We start from the raw sequence: 24,762 nt of genomic DNA on the forward strand, positions 1-24,762 counted from the left end.
TCTTCACTGGACTCTCTCCAGTATGTCCATGTCTCTCTTGTTCTGGGAAGCCCTGAACTGGACACAGCACTCAGGTGTGGCCTCACCAATGCTGAGTAGAGGGGAAGGATCACCTCCCTCATCTGCTGGCAACACTCCTCCTAATGCAACACAGGATACCATTAGCTTTGTGCCACAAGGGCACACTGCTGGCTCATGGTCAACTTAGTGTCCACTAGTACGCCAGGGCCTTTTCTGCAAAGCTGCTTTCCAGCCAGATGCCCCCCAGCATATACTGGTGCCTGGAGTTTTTCCTCCCCAGGTGCAGGACTTGGCACTTACCCTTCATGAGGTTCCTGTCAGCCCATTTTTCCAGCATGTCAAGGTCCCTCTGGATGGCAGCATGACCCCCTGGCATATCAGCCACTCCTCCTCATTTGGTGTCACCTGCAAACTTGCTGGGAGTACTCTCTGGCCCATGATCCAGATCATTAATGAAGATGTTAAACAGGACTGGACCCAGTATTGACCCCTGGGGTACACCGCTAGTCACCACCTCCAGCTACACATCGTGCCACTGATCACCACCCTCTGGACACAGTCATTCAGCCAGTTTTCAATCCACCTGACTGTCTGCTTATCCAGCCCCTACTTTCAATAGTGTGCCCAGATTTTCCCTGGCCTTCCTTTTGTTACCTATGTACTTATTCAAGCCCCTCTTGTCTTTGACATCCCTTGTCTTAGACTTGCCTTCCTAGATACAATTCCAGCTGGGATTTGTATCAAAGCCAAACTTTCCTGACCTCATCCCTGGCTGCTCAGTGTTTCTGTATTCCTCCCAGGTTACCCATGCTTGCTTCCACCCTCTGTCGTGCTTACTTTTTGTGTTTGAACTTTGCCAAGAGCTCCTTATTTACCCACACAGGCCTCCTGGCATTTTTGCCTGACTCTGTGTTTGTTGGGATGGAACTCTTGAGCTTCAGGGAGGTGATCCTTGAATACTAACCAGTATTTTTGAGCCCCTCTTTCCTTCAGGGCTTTGCCCCATGGGATGCTTCCAAGCAGATCTTTGAGGAGTCCAAAGCCTGCTCACCTGAAGGCCAGGGCTGTGAGCTTGCTTCTTACCTTCCTCCTTGCCCTTAGGATCCTCAACTCCACTATCCCATGGTCGCTGCAGCCAAGGCAGCCTTTGATCTCCACATCCCCAACACTCCCATCCTTGTAGCAGAGTATGAGGTACAGCAGAACACCTCTCTTTAGCTTCCCTATCACATAGGTCAGGAAGGTCTCATCAATGCATTCCAGGAACCTCCTGGATTGCTTATGCTCTGCTGTGTTGTCCCTCCTGCATATGTCAGGGTGGTTGGAGTCCCCCATGAGGACCAGGGTCTGCAAACATGAGACTTCTTCCAGCTGTCTGTAGAAGGCTTCATCCACTTGTTTTTCCACCCACTGCAGTGTCACCCTTATCTGTTTTCTCTTTAATCCTCACCCATCAGCTCTCAGTTGGCTCCTCATCCATCCCCAAGCAAGTCTCCACGCATTCCAGCTGTTCTCTCACATCAAGGGAAACTCCACTGTCCTCCTCTTTCCAGCATGTCTTTCCTATAGGTAACAAACATGCTTATTTCCCAGAAAGGGTTTGGGGGGGATTTCTCCATGATGGTACCTCATAGGTGCATCCTTGCTTATGTGCAAATGCTGGAAGTGATCCCGCTTAAGCCTCATTTTTTGGTGATTTTGTGATCCCTTCCTGTCCCATCACCCCAGGCCTTTTGTTCATCAACCCTGTCTGTCACTCTCACAGGGCTCCTGGTAACTGTCCCTACCCTATATTACCTTGTTTGAAGCCCTCCTTATAAGGTCAGCCATCCTACTGGCAGAGATACCTTCACCTGGCTTGGTGAGGTGGATCCCATCCCTCCCAAGCAGATGCTGCTCCACAAGCAGGATCCCATGGTCGTACAACCCTAAAGCCTATCGCCATCACCAGTTCTACAGCCAACTATTGACCTGCACTGAGGAGAACATCACCAGGGCCCCCAAGCCTTTGACTGCCACCCCCAGATCTCCACGGTCACTTGACACTCTCCAGGTTGCCCCGATGGTATCACTGATGCCCACACAGAAGAACAGCAGGGGTAGCAGTCAGAAGGTTGGACAAGCCCAGGCAGTCCCTCCTGGGGATGACATCCCAGATCTGGCCCCACAGCAGGTAGCAAATTTCTCTAGATGATAGGTCAGGTTGGCACACGGGTGCCTGTGTCCCCTGCAGCAAGGAATCACACATTACAATCACTCGCACCCTCTTCCTAGAGGTCTTGGCATGGTTTAAGGTGAGGTGGCCCATATCTTTTGCTTAAAGGCACATCTAGCTCCTCTTTAACAAGTGTGGTGAACCTATTTTGTAGTTACAAGCCCTTAGGTGGGACAGGAACTTTCCTTTTAGTGCCAGAAGTCACCTGCTTCCATCCTTCCCCTTCCCCAGAGGTTTCACTTACATTGATGGTGGGGGTGGACACTGCCTGCTTCTCTGTTGCAGATGGGGCCCGAGGCTCTTCAAGCTGCTGAGTCCCAGAGAGATTCTGTCTGTCTCCCATGAAACTTCTCTGATGCTGCACAGCCTGCTCACTTTCTCCTATAACTCCTTCACTTGGCACCACAGCTCCTCCAAGACAACATACCTCCTGCAGGACAGAGGGCCATCTCTCCCAGCCTCAGAGAGAGGCCCAGGGCTCTCCCTGCAGCCTGGAGGGTTGTGCCCATCATCCAAAGCTCTGCCTGCATCAAAACACCTCTACCCTAGCAGAGGCAGCTGCTCCAACATCTGCTGGGGGAACTGCCCCATGGTGTGCCACCACCATATCTGAGACTGCTTACACTGGAACAGATCAAGCTGGAGTCCAGCCCCACCCCCCCACAACACCCTCTTACATAAACTTCTGCATTTGTTGATGGTGTCTTGGGCCTGGCTCTTATATAGACCTCGCCCAAGCACTGGCTAAAAGGGTGCTTGACCCTCCCTAATTAGGGGGCAGCTGCACCCTGGGTCAGGAACAGCTGATCATGCTCGTTAGAAGTTGCTAGAGCTTCCTCAGGCCTTGTGGCTCCCCTTACCTTATCCTTACCTAGCATCAGCAGCACCCTCAAGTTTCTCAGAGGGTTCCCAGATGTTCCCCAACAATCCTGGACCTTGTCCCCAAAAGATCCAGAAGGTCCCAAAGCAGAACCCAGAGACTGCTGCGCAAACCTTGGTTGGTTGTCTCTGGGAGCTATGCTCGTTCCGTTGCCGATGGTATACGGATGATTTGGTACAGGGCTCGGCCGTTGCTTTCTTGGATTTACCCATCATTTAGATTGGAAACGGCATAAAAATAATGGGTGTCATTTCAGCAAACGCTCGTTTGTAGTTGCTTTATACCTGTCTCGTGCTTCAGTTCTGAACAAGGAGGTAGCACTGTCTTTTCGGCATATGACCGCAAATTGTCCCATACGAGGGCTGTCCGCCCTTGATGTGATACCCCAGTGCACACAATAAAGGCTCACATTCCTGACGTGGCAGCACGGCTGTTTTTGAGCATTGAGATCTGTGTGTTGAACAATAGCAGGGCCAGTTCCTACCAAAAAGTTAGCCCGAGTCCCTTGGCTGGTTCTAATAAACGTTGTGAGGAGTTTACATCTTCAGGAGGCATCTTGCATGCACATCAGCAGCCAGATGATGAGCCCACAGTGTTGAAAGAGTGTAAAATGTAAGCATTTCTTTTGCAAGTGTTCATAAAATGGCATAGAGGGGTTTTGGTTTGCAAGGGTTTTGGTTTTGCTTAATTTAATCCATGCAAGCAAACAGCCTCCATCAGTTAATAACTTTTCCTTTGATTTTTAGGTTCAAATAAACCAAAATCTCAAAGCAGAACTCATTAAAGTATATTGAGTTTCATCTCCTCTTTGCATCAAACGCATACGTTATGCAGCTGGAGCTGGTCTCCTAGGGCTGGATTCTGAGTTTACCTTTTATCCACCGTTTACTTGGTATGTTGCCACACAGTGCCTCAAAAGGGAAAGGAGCTGTGATTGAAACAGCTTGTTTGCATCACTCGCGAGCTGTGGCACAGAAAATTTAAGCCGTTGCTGACCAACGGCCTTTCTGGGCAAATGCTGCTTGGATGGACTGATCTTGGCAGTAGCCGAGACAAAAAGGAAATGCAAACCTCCTCCGGCATTTCCAACCGGAGCCATTAGAAAAGGGGGTAGGGCAGGCATGGGTCTGGAAGCATGCCTGTCTCGCCAGGAGGGAAGAATGGTGACATTGTCTGAAAGTTCAGTCAGGAGTTCATCTTCTACCTTGTTTTTTTAAAAGTCCCTGCTTTGGAAAATATCATTTAAGCTTCCCTTAAATAGCAAAACTGTGGTGTCAATCATGAGGCTTGGGGAATGAAGCACAGCAGAGATTTCTTAGAACTAGCCTGGTTTATGGTCCCCGGGTGTAGGAGAGAAAAGGCTGGGCAGCAGGCATAGATTTTACAAAGCGGTGGCTGCTGTAAAAAAAAGAAAGGACGGCTCAGGCTTGTACCTGCAGAACCCCCCTGAGCGACAGCCATCAGGCAGCAGCTTTATACCACCACCATCACCGGTGGCTCTGTGGCACCCTCCCTTCTATTTAAAAATGCCCTCATCCAGGCACTTTTTTCCCCCCGAATTATTCCCCCCGTTTTCTTGATGATTTTTTTGCTACCCTTAGGGAATACCGTGAAGAACCGAAGATGTTACTGTTTTCTACCGCATTGCTCTATGAATCTCAAAGTGTTCATGGTGCTGTGACAAGTTCCATCGGAGCTTTCCTTTTTGAAGAGAATAGAAACAGAAGATGGTGGTGAGAAGAGCGTACTGCTGCCGGTCATGATGCAGCCCTCTCCAGCGGGCTCCTGCTCCGCCTCTGTAGTTGCTAAATGGGTCCTGGGATTTCTCTGTTTCAAAACAGACTTAAAAACGCCTCCCTTCCCTCCCATCAAAACATTGCTCTGCATTCTCTTCTTGCAGTTGCAGACCTGTGTTTTTAACTGGCAGGTTTCTTTAAAATGTTTGGGAAAATTCATCAGTTTGGAAAACCGGCGCTAAAATGAGGTCAACTTTATTTGCACTCCCAGGAAAAATCTGGTTGGAGGAAAAGAAGTGGCGAGCGTGTGATGTACATGAGCCTGCCTGAACGATGCTGCCAAAATATCTCACAGACTTGCCTTTGTAGCAGGTTGTGGGAGTTAGCTGTGGGTGAGTCATACAGACAAATCGCAAGGGCCCTCTTCGTTTCCCAGCCTGAATAAAATTACCTCTTTCCGAATTTAGGTCTGTTGGCTGGCTTATACACAAGTCAAATACGCTGCTTGTTAAAGGTGCAATATCATATGCGTACCTGTGGTATATTTGTGTTTGATACTCATGCGTTTCTCATGGGGGAATGCATTATTTTAATGTATATTAGTGTTCATTCCATAGAAAGCAGCTCATTGCTTCAAATACACTCGCTTATTTAGATGTTGAAATTTGAAACTATATTCCCAAACATCTTTTTCCCAGTCATTAACTTGAAAAAGATCATATATTGTCTCACAACTCTGTCAAGCTATTTCCACTAACCAGGGTGTAACATGATTTACTTTCTACAACTCAAACCAGTTGATCTTAACCCATCCTGGTTCTCTGTTTCTCACTATCACATCGGATTGTGCTTTGGCAAGTTGAGAAGACAGAAAGCTAGGCATTGATTTCCAGTAGTGAGGCATTCATGGGAAATTTTACTCTCTAAACCACAGAAACATTGTCCTCTTAGAACTGTTATGTGGCACAGAAATGATGTAAAATTCTAAAGGAAGTTTATGCCTGCTGCTTTTTTCTTCTCAGATGTAAACAACACCGTAGGCATTTACCTCTGCCTGGCATAAATTTCCAGACTGCTTCACTGGCATGGGGTGAGGAAAGAGTTAAGCCAAGAGAAAGCCCCAGATACTAAAATTAACATCCATCCCACCACCCCCCCCCCCGCTCACAGCTTTGAAATTTCTAATCACAACTTGCAGTTAGACGATTTCTTCTAGCAGTGCAAACGACGTTTTGATCATTTGAAATCACAGATGGCTGGCTGGAGCTCGGAGGAATTCAGTCTCCTTCCTCTCTTCCTTCTGCTTTGCCTTCCTCCCCCGCCCAGAAAAGTCTGTTTTCAGGTCATCTGTAAGATTCTATTATTGCTTGCTAAAGCTGAAGCAGATTTGGCTGCTGGTCGCTGAAAATACTTACGAGGTCTGCAGGAATGCGTGTGGTGGTTAAACTCTATTGGAATTACCCCTCTTGTCCAGAATACCCACCTGGATTTATGTGCAAAATAAAGATAGCGGTTTTTAGGCTCTCTCTAGTCTCAGAAATCTTGTTAACTGTTTATGAAATGATCTATATTTAAAAAAAAACCAACCAAACCCCCCAAAAAACAACCCACAACCAAAACAAAAGAAGTTTTTATCATTGCCCTGAATGATTTCACTGATCCTATTTACAGTGCAGTGATATTGGCACAGCTGAATTGCATCTGGAGGCAGGGAAAAATCAGGAACTGTGTTATGAGCTTGTTCTGCCAGCGGATAATACGTTCCTGTAACTGCATCTTTTGTCTGCAGGAGGCACTTTTTATTGTCAGTGCAAGTGATTACGAAGCCTAAAAAAACCCCCAAAATCGACTATTTTGCATCCTACACAAATGCATACACCTCCCCCCCCAACCAAAAAGTATTTCTGGCTAGGTAACTGTCTGCCCCAATTACTGCAAACACGAAACTGCTTTTGAAAACCCTAGCCTGCAGCACTTAGCAGCGTAAAACTTCTCTAGGGAAACTGAAAGTACCTCTTTAAGCAAAGCTAGCTATAAACTTGGATCAAAAAGAAAGATCTTTATGAGATGGGTTACATTTTATGGACAAAGTTGGGGTATTTAATGGATAAGCAGGTGATTTTTAATGCCTCTCACAAGTGAAAACCTCACACCGAAGTTTTGACTCTCTAATTTCAGAGCAAGATTCAACCTGCAGCTTGTTGTGACCTTGCTCACAGGAGACATCAAAACAAAGCCAATGCCTTGACTTGGCTCACTTCTCCTTTACTAACTTTCCAACTGTTCTTTAAGAAGTTTCAGTGTAGCAAGTTGGCCTTCCAGTGAAGATTAAGAAACTTCAAAAACTGTTTGAACAGTGGTTTAAAAAATCCCAAAGTGACCACACACAAAAAAAACCCCAACCCACCACCCTGGAGCTAAAGTTTAATTTTAAGCCAGGGAAACAGAAGCGGAAAGCTAGCGTGAGTTAGGTTATGGTGACTGTCACAGCTTCGGCAGTTCCTCCAGCCGTGGGTCTCTTGGGCTCAGTCGCAGAAAAATGCGTGCAAGTTTTTGGCTGGAGCAAATCTTTGCTGTCGGGGCAGGCTCAGCCCTCCCGTTGGGTACTGCTCTTCTCTGCAGAGATGCCTGCTACATTGGCAAGTATCTTTACTGCTGATGGGAGCCCTGACTTGCTTTGCATTGATGCTCAAGTTTTATCATCTTGATCTGAGCAGAGAGAAGGGAGTCCGGTCCCTCCGTGGTCTTCACCCACTTTCATGCGCTGGATTTCGGGAAGCTGTGCCGGCCGTCCCGTTTCTCATCCTCTCTGAGCAGCGCTCGCTCTGCAGTGGCTCCTTCGTGTTTTGTGAACCGCTGCATACACGTAGAGCATGCTGGCAGTTTTTTAAAATGGCGTACGTTTATCTGATTAAGAGCTATGTAAATTTAGATGCAAACTTGTTTCAGCCCTCAGGGTGCTTGGCGAATTGCCTGGCGTGCTCTCCGCGTTGGAAAAGTCTGCGCACCACTGTTGCTCCAAGGGAAACTTTCAAGCGCGTCATTCCTTTTCTTTTTTTCCTTATAAAGGTTATTGTGCCTCAGCCCTCATTGAATTACCTCCCTAGTTCAGAAAGGAAAGGTTATTTTTCCCTCTCTTTTCCCCTTGGCAACTCAAGAAGAGTAGCTGTCCCTGCTCACTGAAAATGTCCCTTGCAGGGCCATTGGTATTTAAAGGTGCTCCAGGGACGCCCCTGAGCTCTGCTGGGGCCACTGACCTGCCGAGGCAGTACAGGGGCAACCTAGAAAGGGATCAGGGTCACTAAAAGATCTTTTCTGGGCCCAGAGGCCTGTGAAACCCATTTGTGTTGTAAATATGGTGGGAATGTTTGTCAGTCACAACAGAAGAAGAAGGTGCCCGAGGATGCTCACTTTGGCCTGAAGTTTTTCACGTGTTTTCTCCAGTGATTTGAGGGGTGGCTAATTACTCTCTCTTTCCTGCAAAGCCAAGAAATGACCATCAATATTTCATGTTAGGAGATGTGGTGGGGATAAATATAGCTACTGCTTTTTTTTTCTGACAAGCATGCAGCGAGGAGCTCCCTGCCTCCTGGCTCTCAATGCTCAGCGCTGGTCCCCAGCTTTGGCCTCGCCGTTGGTTTGGCCGAACTTTGGGTCTGGTCCTAACCGTGCCGTTTTTCTCTGTGCGTGTATTTCACTTTGTGCAATGCCGAGCGCTCGTGCACGCCTTTAATCGCCGTCTTCTCCAGGTGTGGTCTGAGAGACTGTAGCTGATACCCTGTTGGATGTTCCCCAGTTAGCATTACCTGGTACGCAGCAACTGACGATCTGCAGGTTCAGTTAAATAATAAATAAATTTTTAAAAAGAAAAAAAAAATCACCCATCTTTTGCTCTGCACAGGCCTGGAGAAACCCCTTTTCTGGGACTCTTGACTGCAAGGTGGGAAGGCTACGCTCCCTGATGCGGGGTTCCCCAGCTCATCCCTTGTCTGCTGGATGCTCCCCCCGCATGCCGGAGGGGACAAAATATTTCACCTTCGCCTGCAATTTGAACTGGGTTTTTTTTTTCCCATCAGTGCGGGGGTGCAGCCCTCATCACTGCTGTCCTCATTTCCCAGGGCTTTACACCTCCTTTGGAGGCGCTGATGGCTCTGGAAATGGTGGGTGATGCGGCCTTTGGGAACCAGCCCAGCCCACAGGGAACCCTGGAGTGTCTGATGGGAGGATAATGAGATGCTAATGAAGCCCCCGGGGGAATGAGCTGGGGGGGGAGGCTCTGAATGTGCATCCCTGTTTCCCCTTCAGCTTCACTGTCAGCCCCATTTACAGTGGCATGAGTGTCGTGAGGATCATCCCGAGGTTTAAAAAAGACATGCCAAAATGAGTAAATGCATATAAATAAGCTGCGGTTCAAGCCACGGTTCTGTTTAGAGGAACGTAGTTCCACCTCTTCCCAGGCAGAGTCTCCCTCTTGTCAAGTGGGGAGCTTTTAATAGGGATTTTTCAGTCCATGCTGATGCTCAATTAGCCATTTGGGGGGCTGATGGGAAGTGATTTTGAGACAGGCTGGAGAGCATTTTGAGCCCTTTCAGGAATCGTGGATCTGGAGGGTGTTCCCTCCAGCCGGAAAATCTGTATATGGCCCGAATCACCTTGGGTCATTACAGTGACGGGCTGGGAACCTTGTGTAGGGGTATGCCAAGGCAGTACAGCCTCTCCTTTGTTCATGGCAAAGCATTTGTTTTATAAAAATCTAATATAAAAGGGGTTTCTGTTCAGGACTGAGAGGCTTGACGTTTATTTGCCACTTAAAACCTGCTTGGCTGTAAGTGGGACTTGAGTGCGGTTTTATGCCTCGTGCAGGTTCTGTGTGAATCGCGCCCATTAAAAACTCCTGTAAATTGATAAAGAAAAATATTTGTTCTACGGTTTCCCTTAAAAGCACTCTTGAATCTTCATTTGTTCAGAGGTGCTCTTATTATTTGTAATAAACTGATTGTTTTCACTGTGAATTTTATTTTTCTCTGATTCAGCGTGTTGCCTTATTTCCTGTAAATACAGCATAAACTGTTGTATTAACGAGCTAGTCTTTATAAAATAGCCTGGTTAGTGTTTGGCCAATATCCACCTGTTGTGGATTTCGCAAGAGCTCACAGAAGGAATTGAAAGTTTAAATAACTTTCCCATGGATTTACCCTTCAGGGCTGAATTGTTTTGCCTAAGTGATTTAATACTGTCAAGAAATTTGTGGCCAGAGTAATGGTAGGCAGTATGAGAACAATTTGAATAACCTTTTCAATCAGGCCATCTTTTCCATTTGAAAGCAGGTGGTGGACTCTGTTGTCTTTAAAAAAAGAAATCTTGGTTCTGCTTGGTTTTTCATGTCAAATTTACAAGTTTTGTGACACATTGTTACAGCTGAGTGAGGCTGTACTATGGCCGGGAGAACCCCCTTCTTTCTGTTTTGTGTATAGCAAGGTGTTTTGTTGTAGACTGCATGCTTTTTTATCACTGCTTCTGCCAGTGGAAGCAGCTGTTTCTGAATACTGTAGGCCTTGCAGAAATGTTCTCCGTCAACTTACCCATCTCATAGTCATTTCATGCTTTGCAAAGGCTGTCACCGGGTTTGCTGCTTTTTTCCTCCTTTAAAACGCATTTCCTATCTAAAATTAGAGATGTGCCCTCAAGTTTTGTGAATCTAACATGTTTTCAGAGTGATTAGACCCGAGAGGAACCTTCCTGAACTCCCTGGTACATTTGCATTGTACATGAAACAGGTCGCAGCTTCTGTGAGGAGCTACAAACCATACTGTGCAGAGAGGGAAAACATTGATCTTTTTGTCGGGCTTCAGCTTGTAAATCATTTAAATTCTCAAACAAGCGTTCCTCTGTTTTGCACAGAACTTCCTGTTGCTGCTGAGAGTACTGGGGTAAGGCTGGCACCAACCAGACTCCAAGGCTGGGATTTTTGAAAAACGTTTGAATGTCAGTCTTTACTTCCCTTGAAGTCACTCATAGACGGGTTGTAACTTCAGCGAGATTTGGGCCAGGGCAGCCAACTTACTGAAATCCCCTTTGTATTTGCCATACAGCTCCTCCCTCTTCTCAAGAGTTTTTCATAAAACACCCCTACTTTTTAGCGCTGCTGAAGCGGGAGAGGTCTTGCCTAATTGCCTATATAACTTAGAAACAGAAAACCTCGAAGTGGCAGGACTCTCCAGCCCACGTAGGTGTTGGAGACCTGTGGACAGTTTTGGCCCAACTTCACCTGAATCTGAACTGACTGGTTTGGGTTTCCTTGGGTAGGTTTGCCAAGTACCCGATCCCTGTCTGTGTTACAGATGAGCCTGTGCCATGTCTTGCAGCTTTAGTCGCCTTTGTGCTTTCTTTTGCTCAGTTTACCAGAAAGGCATGGCTCAGCATTTCATCAGACTGTCTTTGGTTTTGCAGGTAGCTGTATCCAGCTGGGTGGCAGGTGGATCCAAGGGTTACCATGAAGTTTTCAGGACCCCTGGAGAGCCAGAGGTTGTCTCTCCTTCTGGAGACGGCAATCTCTAGGGAAGCTCAAATGTGGAAAGCACATGTGCCGAAAATTCAGCCCAATCAGGTAATGTCTCTTCTTCACATCGTTCATCTTACTAAAGGCATGAGACTATCCTCTGGTGTGTTTTTATGTGAACAACTGAAGCCGTTGCATGAGAAGTTACCTTCTGCTTGAGACCTGGGAAATTAGCCTCTGAAGTGATTACTTTTTGATTTGAGGGACATACCTGCAATCAGGGGTACAGAACACAGTACAGCATACACTGTTAGATCTCTGCTGTTGCTTGTGGAAGCACATACATTTATTGGCTTAATTAAATTCATTTACAAATTGTGTGGATGATTAACGCACATTTCTAGTGGGCACCAATTCTGCAACAGTTCTTCAAAGCAGCTTCATTTTCTTGGACTAAGCTCACTGATAAGAGCGTTGAAATGCTGGTTGCTTTCCACGTGAAATGACATCTTCTCACCTGAACCGTTACCGCTAGCTTAGCTCAGGCCTCCCCCTGAAACAGCGTATTCACAGCGAAAGCCTGACTTGGCCGCCTTTTCCCATTCTGAGCGAGATTCTTCCCTAGTGCAAATTAGCCTAGTTCTGCAGGGTAGGCTGTAGCTGTATCAGCTGAAGCCAAATGAGGATCTGACTTGGTAAGGCACTGTCTACTTCAGGAAGAACCCCACTGACTGTAATAGGACTATTTATGGAGCAGGGTGCAAGCTTGTGTCGAGGGAAGCAGAGCCAGACGCTGGTCTGTTCCAGTGAGGAATGTTCTCACAGGACTGGAGGAAAATTCAGGGTGGAAGGGACCACAGGGGGTCCATAGTCCAACTGCTCAAGTTTTGAGCAAGTTTTTCGGCAAGCAGGGCCAGCTGGGAGGTTGGACCAGGTCGCTCGTGGCCTTACCCAGCCTGAATTGCATTTGTGCTCCTTGCGGAGGAGGCGTCTGTCTAGCATGTGCGCTCAAAAATGCCCGTGAACTCCACAAAGGTTTGTTTAAAACAAAACGTGAAACGTGAGGACGGTTGTCATAGAGTTTCTGGTACTTCGTCACTGGGTTGGGCAGACATAACCACACTAATGGGCTCAGATCCAGTTTTGCTGTTCTTGATTCATATAAAATGTTCATGCAAGTATGTCAGCTGTTGTCAAAGCTGATCAGTGTGGTGTTTGTTTTTTCTGTCTGGTGAACAAGGGGCTGCTGTTGTCCTGTAGGAACAAATATGTTTTTAAGGGGCTCAGTATTAGTTTTGTTAATCCAGATTTAGGTTTCCAGGTAAGTGACCTGGTTGTCAGAGGTGTGGAGTATATTGTAGCTGTGGCTGTCTTCAGGCACGTACAATTTAAGACCCTGGTTTATGGTAAACCAGCCTGTTATTCCATGCTGGCAGTATTCCTGGGGTTAGTGATTATAATGTAGGGAGATAAGATTACAGTATAACAAGATAGGTTAGGAGCTCAGCGTAACCAAACCAGATTCTTGTGTGACGATCTCACAGGGACAAGGCGCTTGTATTTTTGCCTCGGTGAAGTTGATTCTGGTGGCTCAGAAACCACCACCTGGTGGTTTCTGAGCGTTTCTGAGCATTAGACAGTCTTCCTAGCAAACCCTGCCTTGCAGGATTGCATTGTCGCCCTTTGATGAGGTTCCCCACCTGTGCCACGTTCGAGTTGTCGCTGCAGCAGAAGGACTAACCTCAGCCCTGTCTGTGGTGAAGAGCAGTTGTCCTGCTGCTGGGGACCTTGGGGGTGTCTTAACGTCACTGCGGTTGAGGTCTGCAGCACCTCGCAAAGTGTTGCCCTCAGTGGTAAATACTCAGAGAAGTTAACGGGACTTTGGGCCGTCTGCCGAATATGAAACCGGGAGGCAGCTCTGTTGCCTGCTGTGAAAAGTCAGAGTAGGATCACGTATGGAAACAGCCTGATGGCTAAAACCAGTGTGAAGTTTGTGCTCAATATCAGAGTCTCAGGTCTGGCCTGGATGAATACCAAGTTTGTCCTTTCAGTGTGCAATTATGTCATGATGGTGAAGGATCTCTTCCCCCCTCCTCCCCTGCACTTCAACAGTATCACTGAGGGTCCGTGCTTGGGAGTGTTTCCTGGCCCTCTGTGCTTGTCACCCTAGGGCTTCTACGCCTGGATTTTCCATCCCCAAAACTCTGTTGTCTTTGTAACCTTTTTCTTTATGTTTTCCTACATGTCAGTTCAGACGGTGACTTTATCAGCTAGAATGCCATGGTATTAAATGTTTTCTAGCAGTAAGTAATCATTAAAGTGGATTGAAATCTCTGTGTGCGTATGTGTAAAATGTACCGAGGTCAGATTTAAAAGAGAACATAAACACAGCTGCCTGCTCTGGGGAAATGCTGACTTGCAATGCCACGGTGCAGCTGAGAACCCTGTATCTGTAGGCACGTATTTCTCTCTGTTCCTACAGTTCGTGACACCCAACTTTTCAAACTGTCCCGTGTTCCTCCACTTCTGCAGCGTTCATTTTGGCAACGTTGCGGTCACGGACGTTCAGTGTGAATTATCCTATTTTCTGTAATATCTGGAAGAAGGTCATATTCCCTAACATCTACTGCCTTCTTTTGAAAACAGCTGCAGTAGCCTAAAACCTCACTTGTATGAAACTGTTGTTTATTTCCCATGACAGTCAGGAAATCTGCATCCTTTTGTGTATCCGATCTGGCAACCCAAAGTGTGTGTAACTTTCCATTCCTTGCTGCAAAGGTAGACTGACTACAGAAAGGGTTTTAATGAAGTCATCTGGTTTGCAAATGAGAAGATGTGAGTGCGTCTACAAAAAAATCTTAATGATCAGATTGGAGGTATGCCATAACTATTTTTTCAGGAGTAAACTTTCAGTTTTGACTCTTTAGAAGACATTTTTGGTTCTCATGTTTAAAACCGTATCAAGTCCAGTTTCTAAATATGTGTCAGAGCTGAGATCTTTGAAAGGAAGAAAGAAACTGGTAGTTACAGAAACAGGAAGACTTTACATTTTTAGTACAGGATGCAGAATCTGTTGGGGACTTCGGTCGTGATAATCTATGTGATTTTTCTGTTTCATTTTTACTTTCTGTCTGAAAACTCCCATTTCCTACTGGCATGTATATTTCTTTTAGTTTCCCTCCTTTAAATGTAGGCCACAGAGTCCAGGTAGTTGCAGTGTATCAAAGCCAGATGTCACAGGAGCTTTTCAGCCTGAAAAAATAGGTGGGCTGAGTCTGGAACCCTCCTAGTGCTTCTGAATGTATTTGGTCTTTCTTTTTTTTCCCCTCCCTTGGGTTATACAGTACGCAGATGACATTCAGAAGTTTTCATGTGATTAAGGCTTGAGAAATCAAACAGTAAAGACTGGTCAAAGGTTGATTTTTGCATGTTACCAAGTAACTTTGCAGCAGAGAGGTGTGTAAGCCAAGATTTTTTTTTTTTTTTTAATAGAAACACAGTGTCACTTCTATCATTTCGCCTCTCTTGCCTGTTCTAGCTCTTTCTTTCTGTCTTCTCGTTTGTTCTCTGTACCTCTTAAGGAATCAGGAGACCTCAGATTATTTCCAGTTTTTCCACTGTCTCGGCACATGACCTTGGGTCGGTCTTTTAACCTTCTGGTGCCTGTTTTATCCTGCAGGCGATTCCGAGACTGACTTACCGTTTTTGTAAAACATTGTGAGGTTAATGCATCCAGCTCTTCTGCTTTGCCGAGCAGTAATCTCTCTCCCCAGCGTTTGTGCATGTTACCGGGCAGATGGCAGAGGCTGTGCTGCTTGAGCTCTCTGCTGCGCCACTAAACCCTAGGCAAACCCTGCAAAACGCCACTCCTGAAAGGTATCGGGAGAGCACCTCTAATTCCCAACTGGTACAAGTGAGAAGCAACCCAGTGGGCATCAGTTGGGGGGTCTCTCTGGCGTAAAACAAGCGCTCCTGAGATCCAAAGAAGGACGGATTTGGTTGCGATGCTTACAGCTGCCCTTTTCAGAAGCCTCCCAGTCCTGATAAAGGTCACCTGCTTGCTCCCCGAGGAGCCCACAGCGGGACGAGGCAGAAACAAATAGGGGAAAGAGCAAAACATCTGTCTCTGGGACAGCAGACACTAAAGAAAAAAAATTACCAGGTGAAGTGTTCTTCCTAGATTAGGCAGCAATAAAATTGAGTCATGTTTGAGTTCACAGATAATATTTTTTATTAGACTGCATTTTCCAAAAGTCTCAAGGTATTCTGGAGATGATCTGTACTGTGCTCGCCCTCCGGAGCCAGAGTCACGGCCGCCGGCCCTCCTGTCTCACGCAGCGAACGTGCAGCGGCAGGGTTGCTGGGTCAGGGACGGTAACAAGGCGATACGGCTGTCGGTAAAAGGGAAGCAGAACGACAGCTCTGTGTGCCTGTCACCATCGCCAAGGCCTCACAGGCAGCTTTCTGACAGAACGCCTAAGAACTGTGGTTTGGGGCACTGATTTGAGAATCGCGCAAGTAAGATATTAACCCTCACTGATGCTGGAGGCCTCGGGTCTGTGTGTTTTGTATGGGGTGCTGTATTCCCTCCCTTGGGCAGAATTACCGACCTCTGCGGTTGCCCGCTTTGGAATGGTGAAATGACAGACACGGTGAGTGCGGCGCTGCCATTTCATTATTCGGTACAGTCACCTGCGGTCCCGGCATGCTGACTGGCCTCGTGTCATGTTACGTAAAATACCTGTCGGGAATCCTTCGCAGAACCTTCCTGTTCGCTGACAGCATTTAAAGGCATGTTCATCGACAGAGTGACAGACAGGATATTTCTTGATAAGGAATCGAGCAAATAATGACAGGAAGCAGTACATGTGATGTACCCCTGCTTTACGCAAGGGAGAGAGAAGTTGACATCCCTCCGCTTCCCCATTTGTGTCCCAAACACATTCTGTTAGCTTCGTAGTTCTGCAAGGTGGCTTATTTGCATTTGTGCTGGAACAAAACTGATGGGTTTACGCACACTGTTGTGCCCTGAAAAGGTGGGAATTAGCATCATGTCTTCCGCTTGGAAAAGAAGATACAGGTCTGTCACTCAGACACGGGTTTGGAATAGCTTTGTTAGGTTCGCACATCTGCCGGGCCTGTTGCGCTCCTCGGGTATCACATTTTGCGCTGATGCCGGCAGGGCTCGGTGCGTGCAGCGTTCTGTCCATTGCTCCCGCCGGCCTCCCGATGGATGGGGGTGTTTGTGTGCTCCGCAGGTGGAAGACAGGAAAGGAGCTGCGGAAACCTCTTCTTGTTATCTTACGGAGGTGCCAAGCAGGACTAAGCGGGATGGAGAGGGAGGACAGGAGTACTGTTAAAGAGCAGGGGCTGATCTTGCGCTCTGCAGGCGCATTCAACCCGCCGCGTTACACGTCACTGTTGGTCCCAAGCACAGGGTAGACGAAGAGAGAGCTGTGAGCAAACGGCTGTAAGCGTGCAGGGCAGTTTGTAAAAGTTACTCTAAGGCAGTGCGGCTGCAGAGCTGTGTCTCTTCGCTCTCAGTAAAACTCTTGTCAGGCGCTTTTGCAGGAGTCCTGCCTGTGCTCCATGGGGTGTTTCCGGCATAGCAAAACGGTTCTGAAATCCCTCATGCTTCATGCAGCTGCCCGCTGGCTTCCTGCTGCGGGCGAGCCGAGCGGCGCCTCCTGCAAATATCTGCACGGGCGCCAGTCCAGAGAAAAGCTCTCCGGCACCTGCATGGGCTCGGTCTGCGATGGCTGGGGTGGGAGGGGGGGCAGGTAACGTGGTCCCCTGGGTTGGGGACCTGCTGGGGGTCCTGGGCACCCGCAGGCGCACATGGTGAGTAGGGCTGCAGCTCAGTCGGGGCCCTGATCCTGGTGGCGATTGTGGTGAAGAACCGGGAGGGCTGTCGCTTTTTTGATGGCAGGAGTCACGCGCACGTCTGCTAACCTTTGGTGCCGGGATGGGCAACCAGATCGGTAGGTCGGGCCTTGCTCTGATCTGGCCTCCCCTCCAAAAAAAATAGAGGGGGGTAAAGCGCCAGCCGGCTGAGATGGATTGTCCTTCAGTCCCGAGGGCGGCTGTTAGGTCTGTCTCGGAGCAACCTGCTGCTGCTGTGTGAAAACGGAATCTGCCGTTGCTGGGCTTGGGTTACTTTTCCATAATTAAAGCCGTCATGCTAGGCTATCGTGCTCTCCCACCCCGGGGGTTCAGTTCTGCAACGGTGGATTTGTGGCGACAAAACAAAGAGCTGGCCACACACAGACGCGGTGAGCGGCACAAGGCGACGTCTGTGGGAAAGTACCTCCACACCAGAGAGGAACTTTTGCTTTCCAGCCCAAAGGGACTTTTTTACTTTCAGCCACCGTAGTGTCTCGGTTTTGCTTTTAATTTTATATAACTAAGGAACAGTGACCTCGCTGCTTAATTCATTTTACAGTGCTGTATTTCTTATTTGTGTTACTAGGATGACATGGGTACACCTTTGAGGGAGAGGGATAAAGGCCGATACATTTGTGTGGGAAGCTCCTTGCCCTGCTTGGAAGTAGCAGCCCGGTTCGTGGGTGTGGTGGGACGAGTTCTTATTCCTTCCGCTGGCCTCTTAAAATTGTCCATAATGAACTTGCCTAGTGCTGATGGGAGGAGGTTTAAATTCACCTGGTCATTCTGTGCACGGGGATTCTCCCCCTGCCCTCATGCTCCTTTATTTCCAGTTAGGCTGGAGTAGACAAACTTTTTGTAGGATTGATGTTATTGTAGAAAAGAGCTGGAGATTCACCTCCTTTCCTTTGCTTCCCCAGATCGTTCTTAAGAAGCCAGATTTTATTTTGAAGCCATACTTCTGCTGTGCATATATCTAGATGTGAGTTCACTTTGCAGTTGTCCCTTCACCTTAAAGGAACATGGTGCTCTGTGTGGGGGCTGTTTTTTGTTTTAATTTTGTATCTTGCTTAGATACACTGTAGTTTTTCAGTGGTTTAGATTAAACACCATTTCTTTTTCACATGGAAAGGACCGATGTTACCAGGGACTGAGTGTACAGTTACTATTCTTTACGTTAACGGCCTTGCCATTTAAAGCTAACTCCTGAGCCTGAAATTTTGCCTTTTGGCCTCACGCTGCCCATGAAGTGTGAGAGGATACGAGGACAGATCTCGGGAGGACTGAAGACTGAGAGGCAGCGTGGAAAAACAATCTCACCCTTCCCACCCGTGCTGTTTTTAGGAGAAGGCCTAGCCTTTTGCTTTGGCAGGCACAGGGAAAACAGCGTTGAGTCAGACACCCCCAAGAGCTGTTGAAGCCGATGCCCGTTTCTGCCGGGATCTACCAGGAATGGGATTTGCCAGGAATGGAAGGGGATGGGAAAAATCCCTCCCGTGCTGCTGAGGCACGGCCGTGCCTCCCCAGCAAGAAGCACAACAGGTGCCATCTTTGCCCCCTCCTCGAGAGCAGATGTTGTATCGCAGGAGGGAGCGCAGGGCAGACGGAGGCTACTGCCCCGCTGATACCGCACTGACGATGCAGCTCTCCCCTTGCCGGCCGAGGGCCCAAGCCCGTTCTTACTGGCTTCACCAGGACCTGGGCAGTGATTTAAGAGTCAGAGGCAGGTTTTTAAAGTCAAGTTTATTTTGTTTGATGGGGTGGTTTCAGGTTGGCTTTTAAGCAGGTGAGCTTACCCGCTGCATGCACCCAGATACTGCGTTTCCAAAATAATCCTTTAACCTTTTCAGTCCACAATATTGTCCAAACCTGGCTGTGGTTATAAACCCTTTTGTATGGCTTTGTCTCCCTCCATTTAAAAATAGGCGCAATGAATAAATAAGGAACTTATTAACTATCACTTCTCCCTTTTCTGTCCGTCTTAGGTTCAGCTGTGCAGGCCTAGCTTTGCTTTGGAGAAGTATGCTCTATAAGGACAGCCAGTAAATAACATAGCAGTGCCCATTTTTCTCCCCAGATACATTCTAGGTCCCTATCCCGCTGTCCAAAAGATGTTTTTAGCAGAGCACTTAATAAACTCCTTATTGCTGTGTGGTGTATTCATTATACTCCCAGCACACGTTGAACTAGCATTTCTGGAACGAGTGCAACGTGTTGCAGACAGCGGGTGTCCTGCCCCTGGTGGGGCTCACATTTCACCCTTAAATTGCAGTAATGATTTTAGAAAGAATCATTATTTCTTGGAATTGAGGAAACTAATTTTCTCTTCTGTCCTGAAAAATGGTAGGTGCTTTTTAAAAAGCCACACTATAGTCAAGTGGCATCCAGAGGTCCCAGCTGAGACCAGAGGCCCACCTGGATCAGACACGCAGTCCTGCTGACGCCGTTGCACCGTCAGGGATCAGGAGAGAAAACAAGGCAGGACTTTATTCTCCTCTGGGGAACACCTGATACAGCACTGAAGGCACGTTTTGCAGGCAGAGGTAGTATCGCTTTTATTAGCCCAGCGAGTACAGCTGCAAGAAACAGCTTTGCTTGCACCACCCTGTGTCTTTAGACTTGATCCCTGCTACAGTAGCACCGGTACTGTTGTTCTTCTTCTAAGGGAATTGGGTGGCTGTAGTTTGGCGGGACACGAGTCCGTGAGCAGCAGTAACCGGCTGTGCACCCACTCTCACAGAGCCCAGAACTCAGCCCTGCCACCTTCCCCGCCCCTTCTGTCCCACTGGGCGGTGAAGGTGGAGCTCAGCACACAGTAAAGATGTCGTACTGCAATTCATAATGACACCAGCGTGAGGCTGGTGTCCTCCTGGAGGCCCTAGTGTAATTGCAGTTCTGCCTGCAACGTTCTGCTTTCGCACATGTTCTTCACTCCACGGCAGGAGAGCTGTAATGTTACTGTCTGTGTAAGGCACAGGGTAGGTACCTTGGTGGTGGATGGAGCCCGAAGTGTTTATTTTGCATCAGCAGTGGGTGTTTTTATTTTCTAAAATTCTGCTACTCTCCCCCTGCCCCGTGTTAGCGCTGGGAGAACAGCTACAACCCAGCCCAGCAGTGATGCTTCTTTGCGCAAGCCCATAGCTTTCTCTTCCACAGTAACTGGTCAGCCAGCATTTCATTCAGTTTCTTTCTCTTAAACCATCTCAGCAGTAGCCAAAAGAGCACAAGGACCCCGAGTGTAGCAGAATAAATTTGTTTAGTTTCACTTCTGCTAATCACCCCGAATAATCCCTGTTGAAGTGAGACAAGACATTTACTTGGTTAAATTGAAAGGCTCTAGAAAAGCCGTAAATATTTCTGAAGAAAGTCGGAAAGAGTTTATGTCAATGACTGATCTGTATGTGTGGCTGAAATTCAGCTGTTGTGCAAACAGATCAATGGTGGTGACTTGGGCCAAGAAGTTAAAAAAAACCACCCAAACCCAGACTTTTTTCAGTGAAATTGTACCTGCTTTACTGTAGTTCAGTTAACTGTACTGCTAAAGGTCTTTTGTAAGCTGTTTGGAATTTTCTTTTTTTGACATATACCGAGCTAAAAATATGCCCATAATTTGAAGGAAAAATAAACCTTTCCTCTCAAAACACCAACTCAGTCCCTCCCCTCTTTTTGTCAGGAGCTGTACACCCACCTGGCTCCCATAGCAGCTCTAGTTTTGCTCAAGCTGGGCATTTCTGCCTATCTACATGGATCTAAGGAGGATTAAAAAAAAAAAAAAAATCTCTTAGAGCTCAGCTGGAGAAGACCCTGTGATACTTTAGAAACTACAAGACATCCTTCCTCTTCTCCCCCATGTACAGTGAAATTTCTGAGTGAAGTTTGAGGTTGCTGTAAAGGAAAGTTGTCTTTTCCATGGCAGAGATCTTGGGATGGGGCAAGTAACTGCAAGAACAAAGCGGCGATTCAGGCTGGCTCATGGTTCCCCCCTTTCCAAAGGAGGCTTTGTTTCCGTGCTGAATAACTCCTGTGGAGGTAAAACGGTAACATTTCGGACTTGCTCAGCCTGTGTATAAGAATAGTTTGTTTTTCTCTCCAACAGGATGTAGCCATTTCTCCAAAGCAGAGGGATGAGGTCATTCAGTGGCTGGCCAAGCTCAAATACCAGTTCCACCTTTATCCAGAAACGCTCGCCCTGGCCATCAGCCTTTTGGACAGGTTTTTAGCTGCAGTAAAGGTAAATATTTGCAGATACATAAACTGAAAGAGTTGTGTACCGCCCGCTCCCTTATTTCTGTGTACAGTCCTAGTGGTGTGGCTGTACGGACACGCTTACTTCCCCCCTCTGCTCTCACACCCTCTTCCTTTCTCACACGTGTAGGGTGGTACCTGCACTACTCCAGGAGCTTAATTTTGGGTAGCGGAACTGGCGGCAGCACACTGCCGCCAGGACATTTGGAGGTAGATTCTTTCCATAGTCGTTTTCCACCCACTGGAAGTAGCCATTGCTTCAACGAGAACACACAGTTCTTGACCTAGTGCTTATACCTGCCAAGAATATTTTCCCGCTTTCCTCTGTTCTGCCCATTTCCTTCATGTAATGCAGCTCACTGGTTTAAACGTATGTTAACCTAAGAGAAAAGAAGCACCCTTTTTCTTCAACTACATGCTCGCTCTTAACGTGGTTTGAATGTTGAGTTTGCCTCAGCACAGCACCTGTTCCCTTAAGCAATCAGAAAAAGAGGCTGCATTGAGGTTACATTTTAGATAAAAAGAGAACAGTCTCTACCTTAACCTAAATTGACTCATAAAGCTAAAGGAATGCCTGCTAGCTTGCAGATAGAAACCTAGGGCCAATGCCCCCTGACAGAAAAGTCAGGGAAAGCCCCTGCTCACCTCTTAATTTCTCTGGTGTTTTAACTGCATTTAATGTCATTTGTACCATCTAGAATTGCTGGGAGCACCTGCTAGCAGTGAACTAGCTGGAGGAAACAAATAAACATTTGAGGACAGGTTTGGGCTTGGCAAGTGTGCTAGTGCAGAGAAATTAAAAAAAAAAAAAAGGGGGAGAAGATACAGCCAGAGGTGATTGCTTTTCGGGGGAGCAGTTCATTGCTAACCTGCTCTACAGCCAGGCTGACAGACTAAGAGCTTAAGCCTGACGTCAAGTCAGACAGATGTGAAGGACGGAGGGAGGCAAGCATGTGTGCAGGCCATCAAAGGGACAGGCTATCTACTCCTGCTGTACTGAACAGAACGGAGAATGTATACTCCTGTTTGGTTTTAAGGCTGTTACACCACAGAAACTGTTTAAAAAAAAAGACAAGTGAAAAATCAGCATTTGGGCTACCTGCAGCTGGGATCTGCTGCTCCTCTGTCCCTCTAAGCCTGCCACGGAAGCAAGTTAGACGTGCTGGGCTTGGGCCGTGCTTTGCACCCGCGCAAGTCACTGAACAAACTGTGGGTCAACCCAAAATCCCTGGCCTTGAGTTGTGAAGTCAGGCTTTGGGTAGCCTTATCTCTTACCATGTTTGCTCGGTTACATTCCTTGCTCAGCAAATCTGCAGTCTCGTCTGCATGTGCGTCTAATCTCATCACCAACACTGTTAGCAATATAGCTTAGGAGGTCTCGGCAGAGGAATGTATTCTCAGCCTGTGCGCTTACATTTCCATGTGACTTAGTTTGGTAGACTGCAAATGACGTCATCCATTCATCTACCCTTTAATTATTAATAAATATTGATAATGTTTTAATTACAAGCCATTGAAGTTTTTATTTTTAAGGAGATCTCAAAGTAGCTGATTTACTGAAATACTGAGATGGGAAATAGATTTAAATCCCTCAACAGCTAATGCCCTTGAGTACAGTTTTTCTTTCAGTAATTTGCAGCAGCCAAAGAGTCTGCAAAGAAGGTACAAGAATATGAGTAAGGAGTCCGCTGCATGCTTCAGGCAGCCAGCAGGAGTGTGGAAGGGTGTTTTGTCTGGGTGAGCGTTGTTCAAACAGCTCAGGGCTTTGTGCTTCCCCCCACCTCCCTTTTCCTCTCCCATAAAGCCATCATTCCGCTGTTGCAGCCTAACTCCTGTTTTTTATCAGGTGCTACCATGTGGGATTTTATTATTAAGACAACTAGTCCCTTCCCTTCACCGTGAACACGCTTTGAAATTGCTGGGACTGGCCGCGCCTAAGGCTGTTTGCCAGGCATGCTTTGGAGGCCCAGGCAGCAGCGTTTGGTGTAATTCACCGCACAGCACTCGTTAACCCTCACCAGAGCCGTGTTTAAGCCCATCTCAGCAGCACTTGCCCACACGTGAGGAGCCAGCAAGGCAGGTAGAAGCTCCCGTAGGAAAGCAGGATGAGGGACTGGGTTTTAACATGCTTTGGCAAAAGACACAGTTGTTCCTTCCAGGTCAGTCTGTAGAGGGGATGCACTTGGGACAAAGAGGAGACAAAGTTATTGTTAAAAATAATTGAGGAGAATATAGGGGAGAATAAGCTTCCCTGATGGTAGGAACCTGCTCTAGACACCTGCTTTTCCCCGAATACAACGCAGAAGGTGTCCTTCTTTGCTCTATGTTACTTTGTGCTAACTCGACAGTTTTCTTTGAACCTGCCTGCATAGTCAAGAACAAATTCCAGTCTAGCCCTAAGGGAATTTATTCTCTTGGCTTTCAGTGACACCTGAATGCACAAGCAGACGTGTGCATGCACACCCCCGCCCCCAAGTGTGGATTCTCTACATGTATTTAACTTGAAGTTTAAACGGCACTGGAAAGCCAAAGCTCTAGGCATAGCATGGTCCTTTTTATGTAACTGAGGCTGAATGTAGGTGAAGATCTTCAATTTGGACATGATCCTGTGTTGTTCTTCTCATTGCTTTCTGGAAACAGCGTTCTGGATTTCTTAACAGCTCATTGCACGAGCGTGACGTGCAGCATCTCACCCTTCAACCACCCCGTAGCTCTGTTGCATCTGCTAAAATTTACCTAGCAAGAATAAATCATGGCAACAGTTGAGGTTGTAAGTAGACTTTCACATTCAGTGCAGGATTGTCACTTACCTTTGGCTTTCAGCATCTCTTAACGTGGACAGGAGAGGACCAGTAGCCAGTAGGCTATTGGAGGGGGGGCACGGCTCTGCAGCTGTCTACTCACTTGGCTGTGACAAAGTTTAGAAACAGTGCCCCTGCATTTCCTAGCCCCCGGCCACTGAGGAGCAGGTGGACACATCCTGTGCTTTTTACGCTGATGTTAGAAGTGAAGTCCTTTGTCAGACAGTCAAATTGACAAAGATGGCTGCTAAGCAAAAATTCCAGCAAATGCGCCATATTCAGAGCGCGTGCTGAGTCTGGTCCATCACAGAGACTATCTGAATACTTACAGCCCATGCATCCTGCTTCCCCCTCACCCCCCAGCCGAGGCCCATAAAAGGAGTTTTTGTTGCACATGAAAAAAAAAAAAAAAAATCACCCTTTCCCCTCCAAATTTCACTTACCTTGCCTAAAACAACTTACTGTAGAATGGACCAGCTCTC

At 47.2% G+C, this 24,762-nt stretch overlaps 2 protein-coding genes across 4 annotated transcripts in view; one reads left to right on the forward strand and one right to left on the reverse strand.

Moving 5' to 3' along the window:
* CCNI (cyclin I) overlaps positions 1 to 24,762 on the forward strand; it is a 35,116-nt gene that overhangs the window by 6,031 nt on the left and 4,323 nt on the right. Inside the window, exons 2-3 of the mRNA XM_075501301.1 lie at positions 11,303 to 11,459; positions 21,331 to 21,465. Of these exons, the coding sequence (XP_075357416.1) occupies positions 11,346 to 11,459; positions 21,331 to 21,465 (249 nt within the window). The 5' untranslated portion in view covers positions 11,303 to 11,345. The remainder of the gene's footprint in view (positions 1 to 11,302; positions 11,460 to 21,330; positions 21,466 to 24,762) is intronic.
* The window catches only part of SEPTIN11 (septin 11), a 71,929-nt gene continuing 70,434 nt past the window's right edge, over positions 23,268 to 24,762 (reverse strand). Inside the window, exon 10 of one of the 3 annotated variants that reach the window (XM_075501294.1) lies at positions 23,268 to 23,660. In XM_075501294.1, coding sequence (XP_075357409.1) covers positions 23,600 to 23,660 — 61 coding nt within the window. In that variant the 3' untranslated portion in view covers positions 23,268 to 23,599. The remainder of the gene's footprint in view (positions 23,661 to 24,762) is intronic. The other 2 variants (XM_075501295.1, XM_075501293.1) reach the window with 2 other exon arrangements.

This window comes from Mycteria americana, chromosome 4 (assembly GCF_035582795.1).
Source record: "Mycteria americana isolate JAX WOST 10 ecotype Jacksonville Zoo and Gardens chromosome 4, USCA_MyAme_1.0, whole genome shotgun sequence".
Taxonomy (NCBI): domain Eukaryota; kingdom Metazoa; phylum Chordata; class Aves; order Ciconiiformes; family Ciconiidae; genus Mycteria; species Mycteria americana.